This window comes from Apteryx mantelli, chromosome 3 (assembly GCF_036417845.1).
Source record: "Apteryx mantelli isolate bAptMan1 chromosome 3, bAptMan1.hap1, whole genome shotgun sequence".
Taxonomy (NCBI): domain Eukaryota; kingdom Metazoa; phylum Chordata; class Aves; order Apterygiformes; family Apterygidae; genus Apteryx; species Apteryx mantelli.
In genome coordinates this window covers 35,410,914-35,434,983 of record NC_089980.1, presented here as the reverse complement: position 1 = coordinate 35,434,983, position 24,070 = coordinate 35,410,914, and the positions used below count along the sequence as shown (strand labels likewise).

At 35.6% G+C, this 24,070-nt stretch overlaps 1 protein-coding gene across 2 annotated transcripts in view; it reads left to right on the top strand.

The window, feature by feature from the left end:
- Positions 1-22,066, top strand: part of SYT14 (synaptotagmin 14) — an 82,481-nt gene extending 60,415 nt beyond the window's left edge. Inside the window, exons 6-8 of one of the 2 annotated variants that reach the window (XM_067293114.1) lie at positions 1,938-2,387; positions 16,601-16,790; positions 20,485-22,066. In XM_067293114.1, coding sequence (XP_067149215.1) covers positions 1,938-2,387; positions 16,601-16,790; positions 20,485-20,798 — 954 coding nt within the window. In that variant the 3' untranslated portion in view covers positions 20,799-22,066. Of the gene's footprint in view, positions 1-1,937; positions 2,388-15,492; positions 16,204-16,600; positions 16,791-20,484 lie in introns of those variants that run through there. The other variant, XM_067293113.1, reaches the window with a different exon arrangement.
- Positions 22,067-24,070: the final 2,004 nt, after the last annotated feature.

Here is a 24,070-nt window from a genome sequence, read left to right as displayed (position 1 = left end):
GAAGCTTTTTTCTAAAGATCAGTGTACAGAGATACAAGCACTAATATTGCAGGTCATTCATAAAAAATATAGCTTCTCAGATAATATTGCAATAAGATTTCAGATTTTTCTTTATAGTTGCATTTATGACAATTTAACTTTCAAACAAATTCCCAAGAAGAGTGAATTATTTTTTTAAACCAGTCAGAAAACTTTGTCAATTTTATTAAGGACTAAAATCAAAACTCTTTTTTCTTCTGTATAAATTTTCATTTAACATCAAGCAATGCAAATAAAAGCATTATTCTGTTAGCACCTTTCAAAATGAACACCCCATAAAAGAAAAGGTATTTAATGGAGAAAAAAAATTATTACAATTTTTTTTTAAACTTCAACATTTAAACATTTTTTAAAATGTTACAATAGAGATTTGGTCCATTTACTTTTCTTTTTTTCCATCATAACCCATAAGGATATCTATTTATTTTTACCACCAGAGAATCCCGCTTTCTCTAACAGCATTTATTTTACAACCTAGTCCTACAGAGTGCTTAGCATCTTCTCTGGCACGTATTTCTTTGACATGTATTTAACAACCAGGTACTGCACTGACATCTACGGGTAAGTCTACATGAGTGATGTAGTGTGCAGAAGAGGCTCTTACTGGTGCAAATTTGATTTGTGTCTCTACTTGAAGTTTTGGGTGCACAGTGGGAGCAGTCCTGATGTGCCAACTGGAGTTTCCCTCTTGGTAGACCCTAAGTTGATGTTGCACTTTGGGGTGTTGGTGCAACATCTGGAGGGCTCGCCTGCTAGGATGGTGCAAGGTCATCCAATAGTTAGCTGTGTGTCTGTGCCCGATGATCACAATTTGTATGAACTTCATTGCTGGTAAAGACACAGTGTATATATGATCCTAGAACCTAACAGATCTCAGCAAATTAAAGCCTAGTCCTTTTTTTGTGTCACAGTGGGCAATAATCTAAATGTACCCAGTGAGAATGGCGGATACTGCCTGGTTTTTTTATAGGCACTCGACAGCTTGTAAAATGAAGCTTACAGAGGAATGAATTCCCATAGGTATATAGCATCAGGTTTAAAATAAGAACAAAATATTTGCATATATTGTAGCATTTATTCATTCGTATGAGCAAGCATATCTTTGATAATATGAAATAAGTTTGTTTTACATATTTGGAATAACTTCCAGTTATTTATTAACTTCTTGTATTCATTATATTAACCTGTATTTGTAAATAATTCCTATTTCAGTATCATTATCAAACTAGCTGTTGTAAAAACACAACAGATCACTATTTTGTTCAAAATTTAAAGTGACAATAAGCAGTTTTAAAATTAAGGTTTAGTTTTAGGATTGACATTGTTTATGGAAAATTCAGAAAGCGTGTTCAAAATAGACACGCCTTACACAGTTCTAGTGGGATTACATTAATAAAGCCATGTTATTTTTTGGTACATACACAGAGCCCTTGTTGACTGCAGCGAGAGCTGCAAGTGCGAGTAAGTGTTGTACTTTCTGTTTTCTTTGCTTACATCACACCGTGCTCTCAGTCACCATCCAGGTCTTAAAATTCTAAAATATGTTAACTCAAAAATGTGTATATGCTCACACGGAAATCAGGTAGTTATATCTCGTAACAAACGTGTGTGTATTTTAATGTGGGGAACAGAAGAAGAGCTCTTAAGTACAGCTTAATTTAATCCTAGCTCTGTCTGATTGGCATCTGGCTTTTGGCAGTATTGGCCAGGTAAAATCTTTTGATTTTTCTTCACTGCCAGTCAGCCATTCACACTTTCAGTTTTTAATTACCTTGATTATGCAATGAACAAAGATCACAGTCACTTCATGCTGCTTAGAGAAATCCATGTATTTCCATGCTAGATTTAATAATAGAATACAATAAATAAATAAATAAATGCATTTTTTTTTTCTTCAGGATCTGTCAGCTCGAGGATCATCTTCGCAGCTTCCTAAACCTTTTGATCCTGAGCCAGTAGCTAAATATGGCACACTGGATGTGACTTTTGACTATGACTCACAGGAACAGAAGCTTCTGGTGACAGTGACAGCTGTCACAGACGTTCCGACATACAGCAGGACAGGTGGAAGCTCGTGGCAAGTACACCTAGTTCTTCTCCCTATAAAGAAACAGAGAGCAAAAACCAGCATCCAGCGGGGACCATGCCCTGTCTTCACAGAGACATTCAAATTTAATCACGTTGAGTCTGAGATGATTGGGAATTATGCAGTTCGCTTTAGACTGTACAGTGTCCGTCGCATGAAAAAAGAGAGGATTGTGGGAGAAAAGATTTTTTACTTAACAAAATTGAATCTTCAAGGGAAGATGTCAGTGCCAGTGATATTGGAACCTTCTTACAGCCTGTCTGTGAGTATTAAATGAAGCAGAATAAGAATGTAGTGATGTACAGTGTCCTGAATTTTGTAAGAATAGTGTATGTATTTATAGAGTCATCACATCCACTGAATTTTTTTCAACAGTCATAGCACAGTAATTGCACAAAGATAGTTTCTTGATAGCTTCTGTAAGTACATTCTTTTTTTGTCTGCAGAAGCTGCCCATGTTTTTGCTTTTAATTGCTTAGAGATTTCCAGGCTCTAATTACTTAGAGATTTCCAGTCTATAAGTATAGTTATAGTGGTGAATGCATACATCTACATACTATACATATATGCACATATATGTGTACAGTAGTAATATATTTACCCTTCAATTAAGAAAAAAATAATATAATAGTGCCTTCTGTCTGCTGCAATTAAATCTTGTTTGCAATAGCTATTTTCCTTTCAAGAAAGAAAGACAAGAAAGAGGAATTTTGAGCATGCAAAGCCATTTTTAATAACTTCAGATTAGAACCGTGTAAATAATTAATTTCTGGTTTGTTCTGAAGTGGAAAATACTATGAAAAGTAATTCAAATTTAAAAGGATTTTTTGCTTGCTGAAAAAAAACCCCTAACAAATTCTGATGAATAAAATGTTTTGTCCCCCAAAATAAATTACTTTAAATATTTTTAATAAAGCAAATCGATAGTACTAAATGGCAAACTTAGGTATCACTATCAAAAGAGACAGAATTTGGGCCTGTGTTTACTTTACCCCATTGTCCAGTTGTGAGGGCAGCTGCCAATGATGTAGTATGGAATTCACTGCAACGTTTGTTTTCTTCAAGAAATCCCTGTGGGCCTGTTCTTTACTTGTTCTTCATTCTTTTCACCCAAACAAGTATTCCAGACAGTCAACAACAGCCTTCAATCATAATATTATAAAAGACATATAAACAGTTTATTGAGAGAAATCTGGAAAAGAGCCAAAAAAATCACCCATATTCCACTTCACCACCCTTAAGTTGTTTTTTGGTCTAGAATAACAATGAACAATTATGTTTTATATTTTCTGATTGATTTTGGAAGTACAATTTGGAAAATCAAAACATATCTTTCCCTGCTAAGCAAATCTAGTAATTTCTGATCTTGTATTGTCAATAAGAGAATGTTTGCTGTAAAGAGTTAAATTTAATTTTCTTTCTTTCTACAACATTCTCCATTTCTAACATACTGAACTTTCAGGTGTGATCCCTATAGCAAAGAACGGGTGATGTAGACAGTCATATGTACTTAAAGGATTTTTTTTTTAATACATCTTTCCTATAAATATCTGGAGTGCCGGACAAATACTTAATTACAATTTCCTAAGTGAACTAAAGCATTTATGCATGTAATGTATAAAAATGCTCACTCACTCTCTCTGTAGGCTTTAAGGACGATGGTTAATCATCTGGTATGCATTTGTTTATGCATTGTGCTTAAGGCCTTTGTTCCATGTTACCCTTTATGTACGGCGTATCTTCAGTATTCTTTCTAATGGACTTGTTAAGGCTTCTCTTTTCTTCAGTTTATAAACTTCTCAGAAGAAAAGCTTTTCGAAATGGCATTTCTTTCAGGGAATTCTTTATTCATTATAGAGCAGAGCTGTCAGATTTTGTGCGAATGCTAATATTTTATATCTCTGGTGATTTTACTATTGTGCTTGTATGGTACAGTCCGTTCAGCATTGTATTTCAAAGGCTAAATATTAAAATTCATATCTTTACTCAACAGTAATGTATCTTTACTCAGCAGTGACTACCAGTATGATACCTTAAAACAACTAAGGAAAAAAAAAAGTCTTTTCTGACAGACTCAAATGAACAATTTTGTTCCTAATTTTATATAACTGAAATTATACCTAAAATTAAATTTATCTAAGGATCAGTTCCTATGTGATGGTGCATAAGTGCTTTAGTTTTGCTTATAAAAATTATGTCCACCAAAGTAAGGGGCAATTATCATTAAACACTGAAAACATTCTTATCTTGGGAATAACTTGCTGAATTCAGTTGAGTTACAGTGGTGTAAGACAGAAACGATCAGAAGTAGTCCTCTGACCCATTAGGAAAAATGACTCGAGATTTCTCTGAAGAAAATTATTAAATGATTGGAAAGAGGTGATCATGTTGCTGAGGCTGCGAGAGAACTTGGCAGTATTTGGCAAATGAAGCGGTATCCCTGCATTTGGCTGGTTGTGCAGCTCTGGAAAGCGTTATCTGCTACGTCAGAGCCAGGCAAGCAGCAGCCCCTGTCTCCCTGGTGTATTCGCTGCCCCAACTTGTTGTATGGCTGTTCAGTGCTGTACCCCTGCACATTGCTCCTGTCAGCTGAGAGGATAAGCCTTAACCCCGGCTCCCTCTGCTCATGTCTTCATCGGGATGAGGCGGGGCAGGGGGGAGAGGGGGAGCAAAACAAAAAACCCTGTGGCTATCATGCTCTAGAGCCAGTTATCCATCCGTACTGGTATTATAGGCGCAAGTTTCAAGAACTCCAGTAGAATCTGACCAGATTGTAAGGACCTATCGCTAGATGAGTTTAATGGCCTCAGTTAAAAAATTACTTGGCTTTCCAAATCAGTATTGTTTGCTTGTCCTGATTTTTCTTCAAATATGTCTCATCATTCATGCCAAATTGTGGCATGTAATTAGTTTGTTCATCCAAGAAGCACTTCATTAGGCATTGACACTGTCAGACTGTTTCAGTCCCATACAGAATAACCTTGATACTTTCAGAGAATAGTTTTAGATACTTGTCAAGATTTTTTTACAATCAGGACTTTTCTCAGGTGACTGCAGCCATTCTGTCATGTCAGGAGCAAAATGGCTGGCCAATTTCTGCATATGCTGCTTGTTTTTGATAACCCATTACTGCCATGGAAGGTGAGGAAGTTATTTCTGTGAAAGACTGAAAAGCATCTCAAGAGTGAGCTGGCCAGAACACTACAGTGTTTCCTCAGCCTGTACACAGAAATTCATATCTGGACATTTGAATGAATCCAGAGAAAGAGGCCTTGCAAGTTGTGTTAAACTCTGTAACTAAATTCAATGCTTCAGCCTTTTCAGGGAGAAACTTATTCATATCTCCAATGTGATTGAGAGAAGCATCTTTGTCATCAGAATGCTCTGCCTTATACCATCACAGGCCTGGGCAATCTTGCTGCTATTTGTCCATTGAAAACAATCCAAGAACAGTTCAGGAAGCTTTCCGCAAAGAAAGTTCAGCCTGCCCACATACTCCAATTTGAATTCAACACTTTCAGGTTTGACATTTTGCCATCCTTATGCTAAGGGTTGTGATTTTTGTTCTGTCAGTAGTTTAACATGTATAAAACATTTCCAAACAACGATGAAAAAATGCTAATTCACTGGAACCCAACTCCTGATTGCTTGTGAGAGCCTGTAGTTGAGTCTTGTACATCCACCACGTATCTCAGTTACCCTGCATTTCTCACATTTTTTTCTGGACTTTTGTGTAAGATACAAGAAGTATAATTCAATTCCTGTTATTGCTGACAGCCATGAATAATAGAGCTATCAAAGTGGTATTTATGTACCATGATATGCTGACCAATGTTGATTTGAAAATCAGAGCATTCTGAATGTACATAATTGAACCTACTGCCATTGCAGAGCTAACAAAGTCCGCCAGGTCTTTCAGTTTTTAGAGGTTTAAAAAAAATCTAGTCTAATAATATTAATTGTATTCCAACACTAGGATTTACTTCACTTGAGCCAAAATAGAACTATAACATTAACCTTCAACTGCCTCACTGATCTCCCAACGGGAGGCAAGGTAACTAGATCCATTACAGTGACCCTGAAAATGTAAGATACTTGGAGAACTCTTTGAAGGTAGCAGTGTAAAGAATTTCATCCATTTGTCAAAATCTTCAGTGTGTGATTTATCAAGAAAGATGGTTTCTTGTCTCTCTGTCTTAGTATCAGTGCACTGAATAAAATAATAACTAAAAACTGGTATCTTTCACATTTAATTGATGAGTTCCTTGAGAAAAGGGGCCACACAAATTATTTATTCAGTTTAACCATGACGATCTTTGATATTTGTGTCAGCAAATAATGGAAAACTACATTTCAGACACAGTATAACTATTTTGAGCATACGATGATGCTTTTCAGTCTCACAAATGCTCCAGCCAAATGTCAGCAGTCTGTCAATGACTGTTCTAGACCAAACCAAAGTAACCCACTTGGGCAATACTCTTTATTTCTTGAGAAAGCCAGTCAGTCAATGATAAACATGTTTTTCTTACATCATGTCTAGTTTTGATCATCTTAAAAATAATAAAAACTGTGACCAATACGTAAAGCTAGAAAAACATGAATTTGATCTGGTATCTGTGAGATTCTCAGGCTATCATTCTCCTCAGTAGTAATAGTATTAATTCCCAACACAGATTGCCGTCTCAAAGAGCAGTAGGTAAAATAATCATTCTGTAAAAACATATTGTAAATTTGCCAGAAGTAGCTTCATAGAAGGAGTTACAGTTAAAGATTATCAAGGTCATCGCTATCATGAAATTTCCGCTTTTGAAGACTACGAACTGCTTCTTAAGTCTTCCTCAAGCAACTCTTCCAGTGATGGTAGATTCTTTAATTTTTGATTCTAAGATAAATTTCCCAGTTCTCTTAGAGATACTGACCTTCCTACTGTTTTATTTTCTCATCTCTTGATTTTTCTCTTGTTGTTTGATACTTTCCTGTAGAGGAGGGGATGTTACAAAGCTAGTGTATAAGATACATGCGTTTGTATGTATGCGTATATACAAAAGTCTTCTCACTCTTTTTACTGTCTTGCAAGGAAAAAGAAAAGAAAACAGAAGCTGTTATTGTTCACAGCTTTGAGGACCCTTCAGCAAAAGTGTGTGCACCGTCTTCCTCCAATTTCATTTCCATTGGGGGGAACCAAGGTCAGAGGCATTGCACAAGCAGATGAAGTCACCTAGTCTGCAAATTTGTAACTTTTGTGTTTGTAGAACTTTTGATTTTAGTTTTCAGTTTACTTACTTATTTCTCAGTGATTCTTCTTTTCCTGGATTTTGCATTGTAATGCAAGTGTTCTACATTAATGTTCATTTCAGACTTGAGATCTCCAGTTAATCACTCCTTTTGTATATTCATGCTGCCTGCATTTGGTGGCAGATAAACATTTCTGTTTGTAGGATATCTTTTGCAAGGGATCCTTGTGGTCGTAGTGGGTTAGCCTCTTGTCAGGTTTGGCTCTCAGATTGTCTGACCTTGAGTTGCATCTTTCACTTTGCAGTTCCTGCCTTCCCTTTGTGCTTAATCAGCTGCCTGCTGGGCCCAGGAGAATCCAGCTTATCTCTACTCCTTGCCCTTCTTTGTAGTTTATATGATAGCCCTGAGAACTGAAACAGATCACTTTCTGCCTGCAAATGTCTGGTGATCCTCAGATCATGAGACTTAACATGACCTGAACAAATCAAAAAGGGCACCACTAGTGGACCTAATTAGAGCTGGGTGAACTGTTAATAGCAAACAGTTTAATTGACAAATGTGTTATGAACATACGTTTAATGTTATAGATTTGTTAATTGTGAACAATGATTCAACGAATGTTCATGCGCTCTGATACTAGTCTAGCTAGTAGGTTGACTACTCATAAATTGGTCTTACTATTTGATCACTGAATCTTTTTTTCTGCTCCCTGTTTGAATGAGTGTGATCATTGCAAAGAGAAAAGGGAAGAGTCAAATTGTTGGCTGTTTCATCTCTCAGATGAGTGTAGAGACCGTCTATCGAATATTTTACAAGATTAGCGTAGCTGGAGGACTTTTTGCATTCTTTCTTTCTGAATAACAGGCAGTAAGGTGCAGATCTGAGAGCTGGGTAGAGGATGGGTGTTCTGAAACTGGCTTAGGAACTGTGAAAGCAGCTCCATCCTGAAAGAGCATTGCCATTTATAAGCATTGCCATCTAGAAGCTTGGAAGCGGTAACACCTCCTCCATGATCGTATATGTTTGAGAAGAAGTAAAGAGATGTATGTGTGAGTATGGGTAGAAGTTGTTAGTGTAGCTTCATCAGGACTGCAAGTAAAATGTTTGTATTTTGTGTCAGATGTTCTTAACTAGATTGTTAGCACAAATGTCTAACAGCTTTTAGTGCTTTAATACTTCTTTATGTTGTGTGTCTTATCTTAGCAAACAGAATTCAATAATAAAAGGTCTCTGGTGTCTTTTCCTCCCCCTACCCCTTTCCCCCTCACTGTATAAAAATCTGGCAGACTTTTGCAATTTTGAAAACAGAACACTTTGGAAACAGGTATCATCAATGCTGTAAATTCCATCATACATACATTATTTCCAGTTGCTTCCCCGGCTTCTCAGGTTTGCCACGCGAGTTTCAGGCCCATTAAGTCTGTGGAGCAAGTAGGTGCTCTTTCATTATATGGCGAGGAAGCCAAAGGTATAATTTAAATACAGACAAATAAAAGTTATAGAAAACTTAAAATATTTCCTTTTCCATAGATAATTAATGTTTTGTTCTACAGGGTTGAATATTGAAGCTCTTTTTAAGAGACTTGCAAAACTTTTATACATAAAGCATTAATAGCACAGTCTCATAAAATATGAAAAGCGACACAGAAATCTCCCTGTGAACTTGCTCAAAATCTTTCTGGAAGATGGAATACTGTTTTGCCATTATTAACAATATATAAATTTTATTATGTCATTTCATTTTATAACTAAATTATTCAGTGTCCTAAAGTTTGAAAACAAACCTTGATTTTGAATAATACTGTATGTTTTATTATTAGAAAATATACACAGATGAAAGTAATGTAATATCATCATGGTTTTAAGGAAGTTTTATAGTTTCAGTGGTAAATTAAAGCTGGTATATAGAGGTTGTTAGGGTTTTTGTCCCTTGACTGTAGTTATTGAAAGGCTAATATTTTTAATTTGATCTCCATTTTCTAGTGTTCTGCCTATGGCAAAACAACTTGTTTTTTAAAAATATTGCATACAGAAGCTTTTTCTCTTGAGAGTAAAAAAGAAGGCAGAGCAGAAGCTTTTGTGAGAAATGATCATTTTATCAGTTGTTTAGATAATCTGATTTTAAGCTACATTAATAATAATTTAATAACCAAAACCATCCATACCTGATGTGAATAATACCATTAATGTTGAATGTATTTAATCTCAGAAGTCTTTTAATTTGGAATTTCTGAACACGAAATTCTAGCAACTTTTAAAGCATGGCATTTTACACAAACTAAGTATGGTTTGTTTCCTAAACTGAAGTTACATAATGGGAATATTATTAGAATGTTTAGTTTCATGACTGTGATTTAAGTTGACTTAAGTATTAATATTGTAAAGTGTAAGTACATGAGTAAAAATGAACAGCATTTGGGACCTGCATCAAGGAAACTGTCACACACAATTACCTCCCTTAAATAAGGATGCTTTCCTGAGCTTGAATCTTTGTGAGGTGCATAAAATTATATATATTTGAACATTTACAAGTTCAGGTTATTAGCTTAAAGCAAAATACTGATACTATGCATTCTCTTAATTATACTGTACAGGAATGTCAAGTACAAAAGGATTGGAATGGCCTTCCTAATCTCTTGTGAAGATTTGCCCAGTTCCAAGAGTATTGACTTTCTTTAACAAAACATCATCTTTTAACAAGAACATCTGGACTGACAATCAATTAAAATCGGTTATTTTAAAAAATTGTAAAAGCTTCAAAACGATAATGAAATATAGTACACAAAGAAACCTTTAAAAAATTGACCTTGTTTCATGTTTGTTTCTTCATTTAATTGCTATTTAGCAACATCTTTGCTAAACTAGTGAATATTATCTCAAACATTTTTAACATTGTTACAAGCATCATGTAACACTTTTCTTCTGCTAAATGTATTTCGCTTAGGTGGAAAGGGATGTTAATACTGTTGCCGCTAAGTAGAAATCAGTGCGATACATACTAAAGTTGAATTTTGTTTTTTGAGAGCTGTCCCTATGTAACTAATATTCATTAATTAAGGTGTATTGTCTTCCTTAAGTTATCATGTACCCTGAAAGTTGCTTTCTTAAAACCTAAATCCTTCTCCTGAAGGACATGAAGAAGTACATTTCTAAGTGTGTAGTTTTTGATATTGATAGACACAGTTATTATTTTTGGTATCCATATTCTTACTAGAATTGCTGGTATATTGTGCAAAATTGTGAAAAGCCTTGTATTTATTTAAAGAGTTCTGCCTTTAAAAACAACTACTTGATATTTCCTGCAAGTATTAATATATAGAAACGGTATCAGTTGTTTAATTTAGAGATTGTTTTATTATATGACTATTGTATATTTGAAGACTTCTCGTTTTTAAGTAGATCAATCCTCAAAGTAGGTGGAGGAAATAGAATCACCATTGCACGTGTGATGAACTGAGGCAAAAACACATGGTCACAAAAATATCAGAGCACCCAGTATAGGATATGAGTGGGATCTAGGTGCCAGAATCCAAGGTTATAAAATTTCGTTCTTTGACATTCCTAATTATTTTACATACCTCTGTTTTCAGCGCTAAGTTGTTCGGGTGTTTTAAATTCTGTTTCGCAGGAAGGGTCTCAGTTACTTTCTCACACAAAGCCTGTGAAGCGTCTAGGTTCAGTTCCCTCCTCTCCTCCCTGGGTCTCGGCTGGCAGCCAGCCCAGAGCCTCCACTGTGCTGGGGGCGCCTTCCTCGCCTCTCCTCCAGGCTTTGCCCCAACGAGGAACAGCAGCTTCAGTGTTCAGTATCAGCTCGGTGATGGAGAGAGATGAGTACTTTTGTCTAAAATGTTGGAGACCTGGATTCAATTCCCTCTTTCACCAATTAGGGTTCAAATTTGCTTCCCTAACCTCTCAGCTGTATTGACAAAGAAGTAAAAGGAAATAATGTGCAAAAAGTTCAGTAAGAGATTAGTGGTATAACATTAACATTTAAAATTCTAGAGAGACATTTTGACAAGTAACGTGCTGTGAATCAATTTTTTGTTGCTGAAGGATTGTCAGCAAGGTTTCATCTTTCCTATGTATATTTTGAAAAGCCAAAAGAATCGGATGTTCTTGTTTCATAAGCCTGTGGAGGCGTGATTTTAACCTGTGCAATGAGGAAAAGGAACTTTTAACTGCCCTCAGAGTATGCCCATTTTATTCCCTACAATTAACTCCAGTGGACTTAAGATCAGAATTTGTAACTAGAACTTCAGGGTATATAAAAATAACAGTAGGAGATGAATATGTAAGTAACAAATATCCTGTTTCCATGGAATTTTGGTGAAGGAAGACAAATAAATACATTTTACATATATTATCATTGTTGCAAATAAGAGTCCTCTGTTTTCAGTGAGCAGAAACAAAAGATTATCAGAAAATATTTCTTAAGCACTCAGCTCTGAAATCATTGCACTGTATGTGCTCCCTTCTATGGGCTGTCAGGAAAAAGAAGGTTCTTTTTTGTTTGCTGACTTTTATACAATAGGAACATGTCAAATACAAGTATTGTTTAATGGTAATATTTTTATGCGTATTTATTAAAAAGCAAGTTTGTTCCCTGGATAATACCTGCAAAGAAGTCGTCATGGACAATATTTTGGAGAATTAGAAGTCAATTTTGTGTAGAATGTAATACATATTACTCTTATAATCCAGTGAAATGTACTGATTCTTGTAAGTGTTGATCCAGTAAAATCAGGCTAACTTTGTAGTAAAGTATTGACCTGTGGTGTATTTAGGAAAGGTTTAGGTCAGCAGGGCAAGCTCTGTGTTATAAAACTGAAAAGCTAAAAATCGGTAATTCGCAGCAGTAACACCAGACCTTTTAACCAGATATTGGGAAGAGATTTTACCTAATGTTTTTACATGTGTTTGCTGTTAAGGATATTTTTTGTCATTGTTAAATTGAGAAAAGTAGATTAGAGTTCTAGATTTATGTATCCTGGAGAGCACCTAAAGACCTCATCCAGTTCAGCTCCTTGCAGTGTGGCAAGATCATTGATACCCTGACAGTTGATCTCAGTTCTTCTTAAAAATCTGCAGTTAAGACTTTACAAAATTTCGCACTAGGCTATTCCAGTACTTCACTGAACTTAAAAGGTTTTTGCTGGTATGAAGCCTTAGTCTTTTTTTCTGCATATTAAAATACATGTAGTGTTTATAGAAGAAGAGAAGAGTTATGAAAAATAAACTTATATAGGCAGATTATTTCAAGCAAATAGGTAACTTTCAGTATGAATAATACCTTACCCACAGTGAAAGTACAGTATCAAAGTGGCCTAGGTATAGATTTACAGGTAGGCTGAATGCAGATTTGTATGGAGATGAAAAGTACTCTGGAAACACTGCAATATTGTCATGAGATTAAAGCTATCTAAGTTTATATTCATCTTGTACCAGTTAGCAATTTCCATTTTTTTCAGTCGTTTTTACAATTTGACACATGATCATGAAGCTTACATTTTGGGCAGGTAACAATGTAACTTCTTCTCTTGCTCTTTTCTTGAAAAGTTTGTTAGCCCCCTTCTTGAATGTTGACTGTGTAAACAGAAAAAAAACTCCTAAACTGAGACCTGGAAATGTTTCTGTTATAAATTCTAATGCAGCTTCTGGGCTTAACACAAAGTCAGGTTACTTACCAACAGCTGAGGTTACCACAGAATACCTATTTAAAACAGTGAATGGCATTCCACAGTCTGAACAATGCAGTCTGTGCTGGAAAAAATATTTTTGAGAAGATATCTAATAATACATAGTATCCCTGATTTTAACTTTTGGTCCTGCAAAGTCTTTCTTCTATTGTGGTATTTCTAGAGGAACTTCTGATAACTGTGGTAGATAATTGTATTTGCTGTGTTTGAAAGTCACTTGACTTGCTCTTTACAAGCCGCGGTCTTTTGGATACAAGGATTCTCCAATACCTATATTCTTGAGTTCCCTTTCTCTGTGCCAATCTCTGGTTTAACCCAAACATCTGGTCCCTCAGCTCCTGTTCTCATACAACAGAAAGCCTCTGTCAGACATCCCCAACAATGCTGGATTCCTCCATTAATTCTCTCTTCCCTTGGTTTTCCCTTGGTGTCTTCCAAATTAGGCAGTCTTACTTCTCCTGTGTAGTTCAGTCCTAGCGCTGTTGATCTCAGCTGCCTCTCTACCATCCCTGATTCCTTTTTCTTCTTCTCTTTCTTCTCATGGGATCTTTCTGTTTTCTTTCAAAAGACAGCTGATAAAATACAACCTCATCTTCCTCCCCCCATTGTCTCACATATATTGCCCATTTGTCCCAAATTCTGTTTTCCCTTTTATCATAGGAACAAATTATACTTTGGCTTGTCTCATTTAACCCTTTTCTTCACCCAGTAACATCAATCTGTCTTCTAATCTGCTGCACACCTTGCAGCTTCATTTTTCTTCTTAACCTCTCACTTTCTTCCTCATTAGGATTTTCCAGTTTGTAACTGAGAAATAGAATGTTTTTTAAAAATAAGTTTGGGTCAGTACGAAACAGAATGTGTTGACATCTTTTCATGTATGTGTGTGTTTGAAATGGAAAACAAATATTGCTTAGATTGTTTCTTCACTGAATCTGTCCAGTTGCTTTTATTAACCTCTTTAAACTTTTAGCACCCATCTTTCTGTAGGAAGGAGAGTCAAAAGTTTATTATACACTGTGGAAAGAACAATGTGATTTTATTTGTTTTAAACCTGCCTCCTGTCTCAAAACAAAAGGCAAAATATTTCGTTTTAGAAAATATTGAAATAAAACATTTAAGTTAGGGCTTCTCTCTAGACTTTCATTCAGGCTTCCTCTGCCATTTCTTTGTGTGCAGCAGTTTTAAGTAACAGCCTCTTTGTTCCTTTCCCATCCAATTACACATCTGAAGCATCACCTGGGTTCTTCTTACCTCACTATTCAGTCAGTGAGATGCTTTTCTGTGATCCTGACAAATGCAGTCTTGTCCTACTCGCATCCAGTCAGGATTCTTCTGTAAAGGAATGATATTTCTAGCCCATTCTAGTGTAATTTTATAATATCATACTTGTTTCATTTTTCAGTTGTTTCCCCCTTTTATATTGCATCACACAGAAGCTACTTGTTTTCCCTTTTAAGGTACTTCAGAACCGATTCCCACTCAATCGTCCCTCATTTACTGTTTACTATTACTAACTTTCTAAATGTTATTCTAATACCCATAATAACCAGCTTAACTCCATCATTTAGACTGAGTCCTTTTTAGGGAAATAAATTTAGAACACTAATAAACTGTACCAATAAGTCACGTTTTGAAGTGGTACCATCATTGCCTTCTCTCAGTACACATGTCAGAGCCCTTTGGAGCTTTGGGTGGGACAGCTGCCCAGCTATGTTAGGTCTGTTTGTGAACTTACAGCATGATTAGAATCAAATTAGCAGACTTAAGCTTAGAACAGCATCAGGTTGACTGTGCTTAAATTCCTGCCCAAAAAAGTAAGACAGAAAAGCACCATAAGGAGAATTTGTTATAATTTTAAAATACAGGAAAACTTTAGTAGTACCTGGAGCTGTGACAGACTTAGGCTTTCAAGTGTACAGTGTATACAGTGACTGCTGAACCAAGTCATCTTTCTCTTCAGCTTTCCACTTTGTACCCTACTGCTGAAGTTAGGAATCCAGGGTTTCCTATTTTGTTGAGCGCCAAGAACCAGAAAAAAAATGTGATCCATTTTCAGCAATTTGTAATTTAGAAGTCATTTGTAATTCATTCCTGGCATTGAATAAAGAACTTCTGGAGAAATAAGTAAAGGTTTAAAATTCAGAATATGCAAGTTGGGGGGTGGAAGTCTGAGAATTTTGTTGAGGTCCTTCTTTAGTAGTAAGAATACATTTGCTAGCACCAGTAAATGTTTATTAATGAGGAACTGGTTTCTTAAACTTTCCCTACTTGAAGCCTCTTTCAGACTTTTTGGAAATGTTCTTCTATTGAGAAGAACTAGTTAAAAGTTCAATTTGAAGGATATTATTGTAGATTATTCTATCATTTCTTCAATAATTTGAGATTCTGTAATGCATTTGACCTTTATACAAAGTTATTTGCTTTGTTTAGGTTTTAGAAGTGATCTCACTCCCATATCAGCTGCTGCTAGAGAGACATTTGGAATCTGGAAGAATCAGCTTCACAAAATCATCACTGCTCCTTGGAAGAATGCTGCCAGGCTCCAAAATGAGTCAACCCATATTTGATAAAACTGTGGACACAATTTACATTTTTTTGAGATAATATTGTAAAGAGTTGTATTCATAATTCCAAATTCTCTCCTCAGCTTCTAAGGGAATTGCCATGCCACAGGCAAAATTCCATTCGGTCTCTTGTTTTCAGTGCCATAACTCTCTGTGCCAGTGCATGAAAGCAGGAAATCCAAGTAAGAGTACCTGTGCTTTGATTAGCATAGCAGTAAATTTTCTTTTTTTCAAGGCTAGGAATGAGAGGATTAAAATGATAAAAATGAATATTAGAAGCTCCAATCAAAGATGTGGTGTAGTGAGACTGCATGGGACATCTGAATTTTCTGGAAGCTCGTATGGTGGAAATTAAAGCATCATTTGCTCACTACTAGGATATAACATTCTTCCTTTCCTGCCCAAGGCAAAGGGTCTATTACAATTCTGTATCCCTGGATCAATTAAATTCCTTGTAAGCTAATTTATTCTAGACAGAGTATGTTTTTTCTATTTGCATGTGTTCTATCATTTTGCTGCTCATAAGTTCTAAGTCTAGAGAATAACCTTTACAAAGGATGAATAAGAATTTCCTGCATTTTATTATCCTCAGAGTTCCAGTTTGGGAAAGTAAAGGATCCAAAGTTTAATGTTCTCTGGTACGCTAACAGATTATGTTACAGGTCTTATCTTACCAACTGAAACAAATAGGGATCATAATGGCTGCTTTTCATTTCCTTCTATTATCCTGAATAATGAACCAATGGAAACACAGAATTAAAAATTATTTTAATTCCAAACTGCATTAATCTTTGTTACCTCTAAGGTGTGTGAGCTAAGTATATATTAAGGAAGTACATTTCGTATCGGGTGATTGAATGGAACTCCTGTTATTGTCAGTGAGTTATTTTCCTGATTTCCTATGTGTTATACTAAAAATTGACACCCAGTAACTTTGCTGCATAGAACACATAGAACTTTTTCTCTGTTTATAGGGTTGTGACTCCCAAATGAGCATGTCAGAAGTGTCCTGCAGTGAAAGTACCTCCTCTTGTCAGTCTCTGGTACATGGCTCAGCTCCAGAAATCCTCATTGGCCTCCTTTATAATGCCACAACTGGAAGATTATCAGCAGAAGTGATAAAAGGCAGCCACTTCAAAAACTTGGCAGCAAACAGACCACCCAGTGAGTGGAAATCTTTTTTCATCCTAATGTGTCTGAACTGGTGGGACTCTCGATAGCAAGGACGTCAAGCCTATCATTTAGTCTTACCCAATCAAAATGAAATAGAGCAATCATCAACTAATCTGTTTCATGTTTTATATTTCTAGTCAGTTGGGAAATAGCAAAAATCTAAAATTCAAAATATTAATTGTAAGTTGACAAGACTATTTTAATTTTTCTTGATAACTGACTAATAAATTGCCTTTATCATAATGATTAATTGCTAAATTACTAATGCCTCATATCACAGGCCAAGAATAAAAAGTTACAGTGTTTAAAGAGAAAGTATATGCCAGCTAATATTAATATAAACACGGTGAACAGTTATTGCTGTTCCTAGGGGAGTTGATACTGCAGTCTTTGCAGTATCAAATCAAATGCATGTGTGCCTGTGCATATGTGAAGGTAATATATGTAATTTGGGAATGTCAAGGAAGACAACATAGAACCAAATTGTGACTTTTGGCATATATACTGTACAGAAGGAAAGTTCATCATCAGAAAGGACTCGAACTGAGTGTTCAAACATTCATTCAAAAATACATTTGTCTAAAATATCTCTGAACTTTATATTCTTTTAAATTTAAGCCAGATGGAATATGTCACATGCACAGAATATTTTTACTCTGTCTCTAATTCCTTGTTATAGCTTGAGAAAGTCCAGTAATGAGGGAAAGCAGGAAGTGGGTGTTTTTGTCTTTTAAGATCATCAGTCAGATTTACATAAATTGTAGCCAGACCTATTCCTCTTGGTTCTGTCTGGAGACTCAGGTTTTGGCCCCTCTTCCTGTTTTTTAATCCCCAGATTTCTGTAGCATCACTAGGTTATCCAGCAGGCTGCCAACACTGTAAAAGTGATTTGTGCATCTCACCTCGTCTTCAGACCTCAGCAGTGAGCCCCACAATATGAGACTGCTCCTCTTTCTTTCTTGACCCATGTTTTGTTTCATTCATTAATTACATTTGGCTCAGCCTTACTCTGTTTTGCTTTCTGTATCCTTTTCACACTGACAGAGCCAGAATTTGTTAACATGGCTAGAGAAGGAAGGCCAAAGAAGAATCTGAGATACTTCTGTATGATTAGGTAGCTGCCCCAGAGTGACCTATTTGAAGACAAAGCATGAAAAGAGATGGAGAAAGCTAAGAAGGTTCAAGGACACCAGGGTGGGGGGAGGAACGAAAGGAAAAGAAGATCTGGAGAGAGGGGGCTGCAGAGATGAGTGCATTGTGAGCATATACCAGCTTCTCTTTGTGCCATCATTTCCACAGAAAGGAAGCTCAGGCACGTAGGGTTGATGATGAAATGCTCTGACCAAATCTGTAGTTTGGACCATCTGTGGTCCAGAACCCTGAGAAGTGCTGCACATGCACAGGTCAGTTTTCGTTTTGCTCTTGAGAAACTACAATGGAAAGGGAAGTGATTATTTTTTTTCCACAAGTGGCCTTTTCTGTATCCCAGAGGTTGTGAACCTATGCAATTATTGTGAAATGTTTTTGAAGTAAATATGGATCAAGTCCTACCTTTCTACTTTTTGATAGCGTATACTCCTCTGCTGCTTATTTATACAGTATGTAGTAACTTATCTAGGAGGTGAGTGCAAGCAAATTAGCCAACTGCTGCAAGCAATCAAAGCTGATGTTAGAATGTGTCTTGGTTCCTCTGTGTGACAGTTACTATTATGTCTGAGAAAAGAAGAATGCTCCTAAGTATCATTTAAAATTTTGTTGAAAAGGCACATGAGCTTTTGCACATTAAATGTGTGCATTGTGTATGCGTGTATACATACATGCACACACACCCCAAGTCCATAAATATATGGTTTTAAATAGTGAGCTCTTTACATTTTAAATAGAAAGACCCGTAGTTGAATTTCAGATGTAGGCATCTCAGTTTTTTGTAGATTTTAGATCAGATTTATTCTCACGCCCAAGTCCATCACTATTCGAGAAGTAAAGTATTACAATCATGTAGTGTAAATGATAAAAGCGAAGGCCAAAAGCATTATGTATTTGTAGGATTAGTTTTCAATTCAGTGACTTTTCATTTTGTTGTTTTTAGTATATGAAGCATAACTACTGTGTGCAGTTTTTCTTAATATGCTGGAGTTTGCATGAAAAAGTATGAGGTTCGATAAAATGGATACAGTAATTTTTATCCAGTCTTTTATAACCTAATCATTTGCATGATTCTTTCTATGTTCAGTGTGCTTTAAAACCTGGTAGCTATTAGTGCTAAGATATCTCACTATGTAAGCAGTGTAATTTTTGTTAAAGATTACACAAAAACTGCACAAAATTTTCATTTCTTTAAATTTTACCCAACAATCCTTTTGTTCAATCCTTTTTCTGATCTATACTGCTAAGGTTTTGTGTTCTTCCACTCCAGTGAATAGTGTTTCCTCCTAAACTTTAACCTTTGATCCTCTCTCACCCAACTATTGACATCTGGTCATTATTTCTTTTACTGCTTTCCACCCCCTGTTGTCAGATGGACTGTTCTGTTGTCTAAAACACTTGATAGGTGGACAGGTTTATATAATCCGAGGTGAGTTCCTGTAGAAACTAATTGGATGTTGTCTTTTTCATGCAAAAGAAAACTTGCCAGCAGTAAAGCTATCCATGGCTGCCTACCATATTGGTTTACTAAAGTATATGTTTATTATCTGTGGCACTCTTTAATGCAGAAGCTGCATTTATCTCTGATTATGGATGATGGGATTTCAGTGTACCTGCACAGTGAAAATATGCAATTAGACTTCAGTCTTTTAATAACATTATTCATTAAACATGACAAGAATAAAAAAAAAATGTTTTATACAGTTATATATTTCTTAAAATCAGTTACACCTTTGTGAAATGCACATCCTTCTGTAGTAGCATGGCTTGATGCTTCCGGTCAAATGAAAATACAGCTTTAAAAATAAGGGTTTATACCCAAATACTAAAATTCAGTGTGTGCTGACCACATTTACTTACATCAGCTTCTTAAGTGTACTTCCAAAGAGGACTGTACAAGCAATGTTTTAAACAATGATATTAAATTATGCAAAAACTCTTTAAAGACATATTGAATGTAATCATTCATGAATTTAGGAATTAAGAGATTTGTTGTATTGTGTAAACCTCCACCTTTAAATGCACTTGGCTACCTTTTGCTCTTTAAATATGAATAAAATCAAAAAACCCAAAGCGAGAAACCACATCCATGCAGAGATTATTTTTAAGCATTCCATTCTGGCTGTGTTGATATTATCACTGCACATCAACATTTTTTTTCTCTTGATTAGTTGTCTTCATTTTACTTTGTTTGTTCTTATTCTCTGAAAATTCAGTGGTATGCTTTACAGTGTTGTGGCTAGTTGGAGCTTGCTAAGTGTTAATGCAATTTGAGTTTGTTTAGAACAAGTAAGGGGGGTTGATGGGAAGAAGGATTATGGGGTATACCTTTAACCCACTTACCTAGTACTGAAGCTAGTTAAGTCGTTATTGTGCTTGTAATATTTTGCTTTTGTCATCTTTTTCATGTGTCTAAACTAACCTATGTTCAATCAACCTGGTATACACCATATCCTTATATAATATGTTGTGTACATCTCATTATCCAAAACTTTTGATCTAAGACATCTGACATTCCAAAATATGCTTTATTTTGTAGATACATATGTTAAATTAACACTACTGAACTCCATGGGGCAAGAAATGTCCAAATGCAAAACTTCAATCCGCCGAGGGCAACCAAATCCAGTATACAAAGAAACCTTCATTTTTCAAGTGGCACTGTTTCAGCTTTCAGATGTGACACTCATATTGTCTGTGTATAATAAACGCAGCATGAAACGAAAAGAGATGATAGGGTGGATTTCCTTAGGTCTCAACAGCTCAGGAGAAGATGAACTCAATCACTGGACTGAAATGAAGGAATCTAAAGGACAACAAGTATGTAGATGGCATACTTTACTAGAATCTTAGTGGATGGTACAAAGTACAGTCATGGTTTAAGGGAGTTTTGTCTTTCGAGAAGATTGTCCCTTGGTCACAGTCAAGAGATTTGTTGTGGAAGTGAAAAATTGAAAATTGAAGTCAACATTCCATCTTAAAGAATGCACAACATGCAAAACGGAGTGGTTTACTGTACCATCTTCACTTAGGATCAGACACACTTCATTGGTGTCAGAGAAACCTTACTTTACACAAATATGCTAGCAGTCCCTCCCCCATCTGCCTGATGATGTATTGGTTTGGGTTTGTTTTGTGTTTTTCAATTCAGAAATATTTTATGTAAGACTCTCTAAATTAATGTACTTTTTTTTAGTTCTCTAATACTGTAGCTTCTGACCTGCCTGCATTCAGATTAAGGGTCAATAATTTGCACTATGAGAAAAAGTTATTGATCTGTATAGTAAAAAAAACCACCAATGGAGAAGAACATTTAGTAATATAGCATATATGAATATACTGTTGTTTTACACTGAGTTTCTTTCCAGGAGCTCAGTACAATTTTTTCATTTTTAATATGCATTTGGTTTGAAAAATGCTGTCATTGGGGCATCAGGTGAACTTTGACATAAAATAAATGTTTCTTCATCTGTGACAGGAACGAGCTCTGTATATGGCATAAATTGGGTTTTTCCCTCTTGCCTGTACTTCTGCCTAGTCCAAAGAGACCAGATCATTAGTTTGGTCCCTTCCAAATCTCCTTAGACAGGTTGTACTGTAAAACTGTGTAACTTTCTGTTGAAAGCACTTCCTGTATTCATGTATTCCAATGTAGGAAGCTCATAGGGCACAACTTTACTAAAATGTCTTTTCATTAAACAAATTGGTATGGATTTCTCTAAAATGTCAGTAGATAGGTCCAAAGACTGCGAAGGAAGTGGCAGCAGTTGAACTACTCAGAACAAACAGGAGAAGTCCTGTGACTTTTGTTGCAGTAGACATCCGTTTGAGCCTCTCATGAGCTGTTTTAGGGATTGCTGTGGGGTGTTTAGTGGAAGCAGAGAGCAGACCAGGAGTTTTTACCTTTCTTCTTGGAGAAGAGAACATCAGCGAGTTATTTTTTTTTCAGTGACTTGCCAGCAATTGAATGAGTGTTCACACCCAAAAGAGAAATTTGCTTTGTTTATGTTGAAGTTGGGAACTGCAGCTTTGTAATGCTGACACAGCTGCAAAGCCATGTTATCACAAGAAAGTTTGCCTTCAAATAAACGCTCACAGCTTCCACTGAAATGAGCAAAGAATCTGTGTTTCTAAGATCCCTGTTTGGCCTTAACGCTTTAGCTACTGGCACACTAATTTACTGACCGCCAGATCCAATTCAGATTACTGAAATTGTGGATTATCGGGTAAATGTTTTTTTAAAAAGCTTCTGAATTCATTTTGCCTGTGATTATAAGTTTCATTTACTTTTAATTGTTGCTGTGTGGAAAGCAAGCAAATTTGTATTTCTTATAAATGATGATGTCTTAGTAATATGAGAACTCAGTGGCTGTTGCAGCACTTGGTGGGTAGAAGAATGAAGTTTTGGATTTTTTTGGTGAGAGTTAGTGGTAGCCTGGATCATTCTCATTAGGACAAATATTTTTCTCTTGAATTTCTTTATAATACCTTTCAACAATCCTGGCTTTAGGGTATACAGTCAAGTACAGTGAGACTGAAGACAGTGAGTGTATTATAATAAAGATATTTCATGTGGTTCTCATTCTCACACTACTTAACAATTTCACAAGGTCCTTTTTAAAGGATATTGTAATTCCACTTCTTAGTTTATTTGGTGCCTTTTGAAGGGTTTATTTGCAGAACCAGGTTTTCAGTTTTTATTGATTTAAAGATTTAAAACACCTTATTACATGACTTTTGTTTTCTGATATTGCACTGTTGCTTCATTTGTAGAAGCCTTATCTACTAAATACATATAATCCCAACTTTCTTTAAGCAGAAGGTGTCTTACACTAATATAAGTTGTGTCCTTCAGTCCTTTTTGTTGCTCAGTTTGTGAAATGTCATGTTAAGTGTAGAATTTAACAAAAATCAATATTAATTTTATAAGCATAAGTCAAATGCTCAAATTTTCCCAATCCTTTTAGCTTTCCTTATAATAAAAGTGCTGACTTAAGAGCCCGTACTGATGAAAAGCAGTTTTCAATGGATATAAAAGAATTTTTTACTCATTTTCTTTGTGGGTTTTGGGATGCTCTTTCCTAAAACAGAAAGTTGTCTGTTAATAGTAGTCTCTTATATAGGTTTTTCTTTATAAAATAGTGTACAGTACTTAACAGCAAGTCCTGAACGAATTAGTTCAAGTGGAGGGTTAATATCACCATTAAACAAATTAAGTCAGTTTGGAAGGTGCAGCAAGTAACCTACAGAATCCAAGCTAAACTTAACAATGTCATGGCTTGGGTTTCAGTTTGTAAGGTGCACTGCTTCAGTTTTGCATGCTAGTCAGTCAGATTTATAAGACATTGAAATCTTAATTAGAAGTAGCAGAGATTTATAACAGCCTATGTTGGGTGTATTTGGGATGACTCTTCTTTGTAGATCATGTGATTTTTCCCGAGGTATCTAGGTCCAATTCATGCTTCACCAAAAAATGGTTTGGCTTATTTGGATTTATACTGTACAAAAGGTGGAAATGAATGTATAAAGGATGGAAAGGAATATAATTTTAGGCAGTAGAATATGGGTTTTCCGTGCAAAACCAGTCACACCAATAACTGGAATTTGCTATAAGTTTTTTATGAATTAGTTATAGTATCAGTAGCTGTCATGTTGCTTTTTGTTCCTAGATCCCATTCTTATGTTTGTCATTTTGTTTTACTTATTGCTTTATGCAAATCTATACTTTTTTTATTTGAAATCTGCCTTTAGATAAAGTTTTGTTAAACCCTGAGCAGCGGCTCATAAGTAAAGTGTGGGGGGGGGCGGGGCGGGGGAAGAGTTGTGCATTCGATTAAGTCTTAAGCATGGAACAGAATTCATAAAGAACAAAGTAATGGAAACAGTTGGAGGCATTTGTGTTTTCCTCAGAATGGCCAGTGCTGCTTTTTTGTAGCTTTTTGTTATTTACCTTCATTCAAAAGTACAATTAGTACTTGGAAGAGTTTATCAAATTATTTGACTACTTTTCTGTGTGCCAATGTACCATGTAAAGATTATAATTCTTGAATTGAATTTGTTTCCTGATAACGTAGCCTTAAATAATTGTAGAACAATGAAGTTCTTACAGATTCTGTACTTGAAAA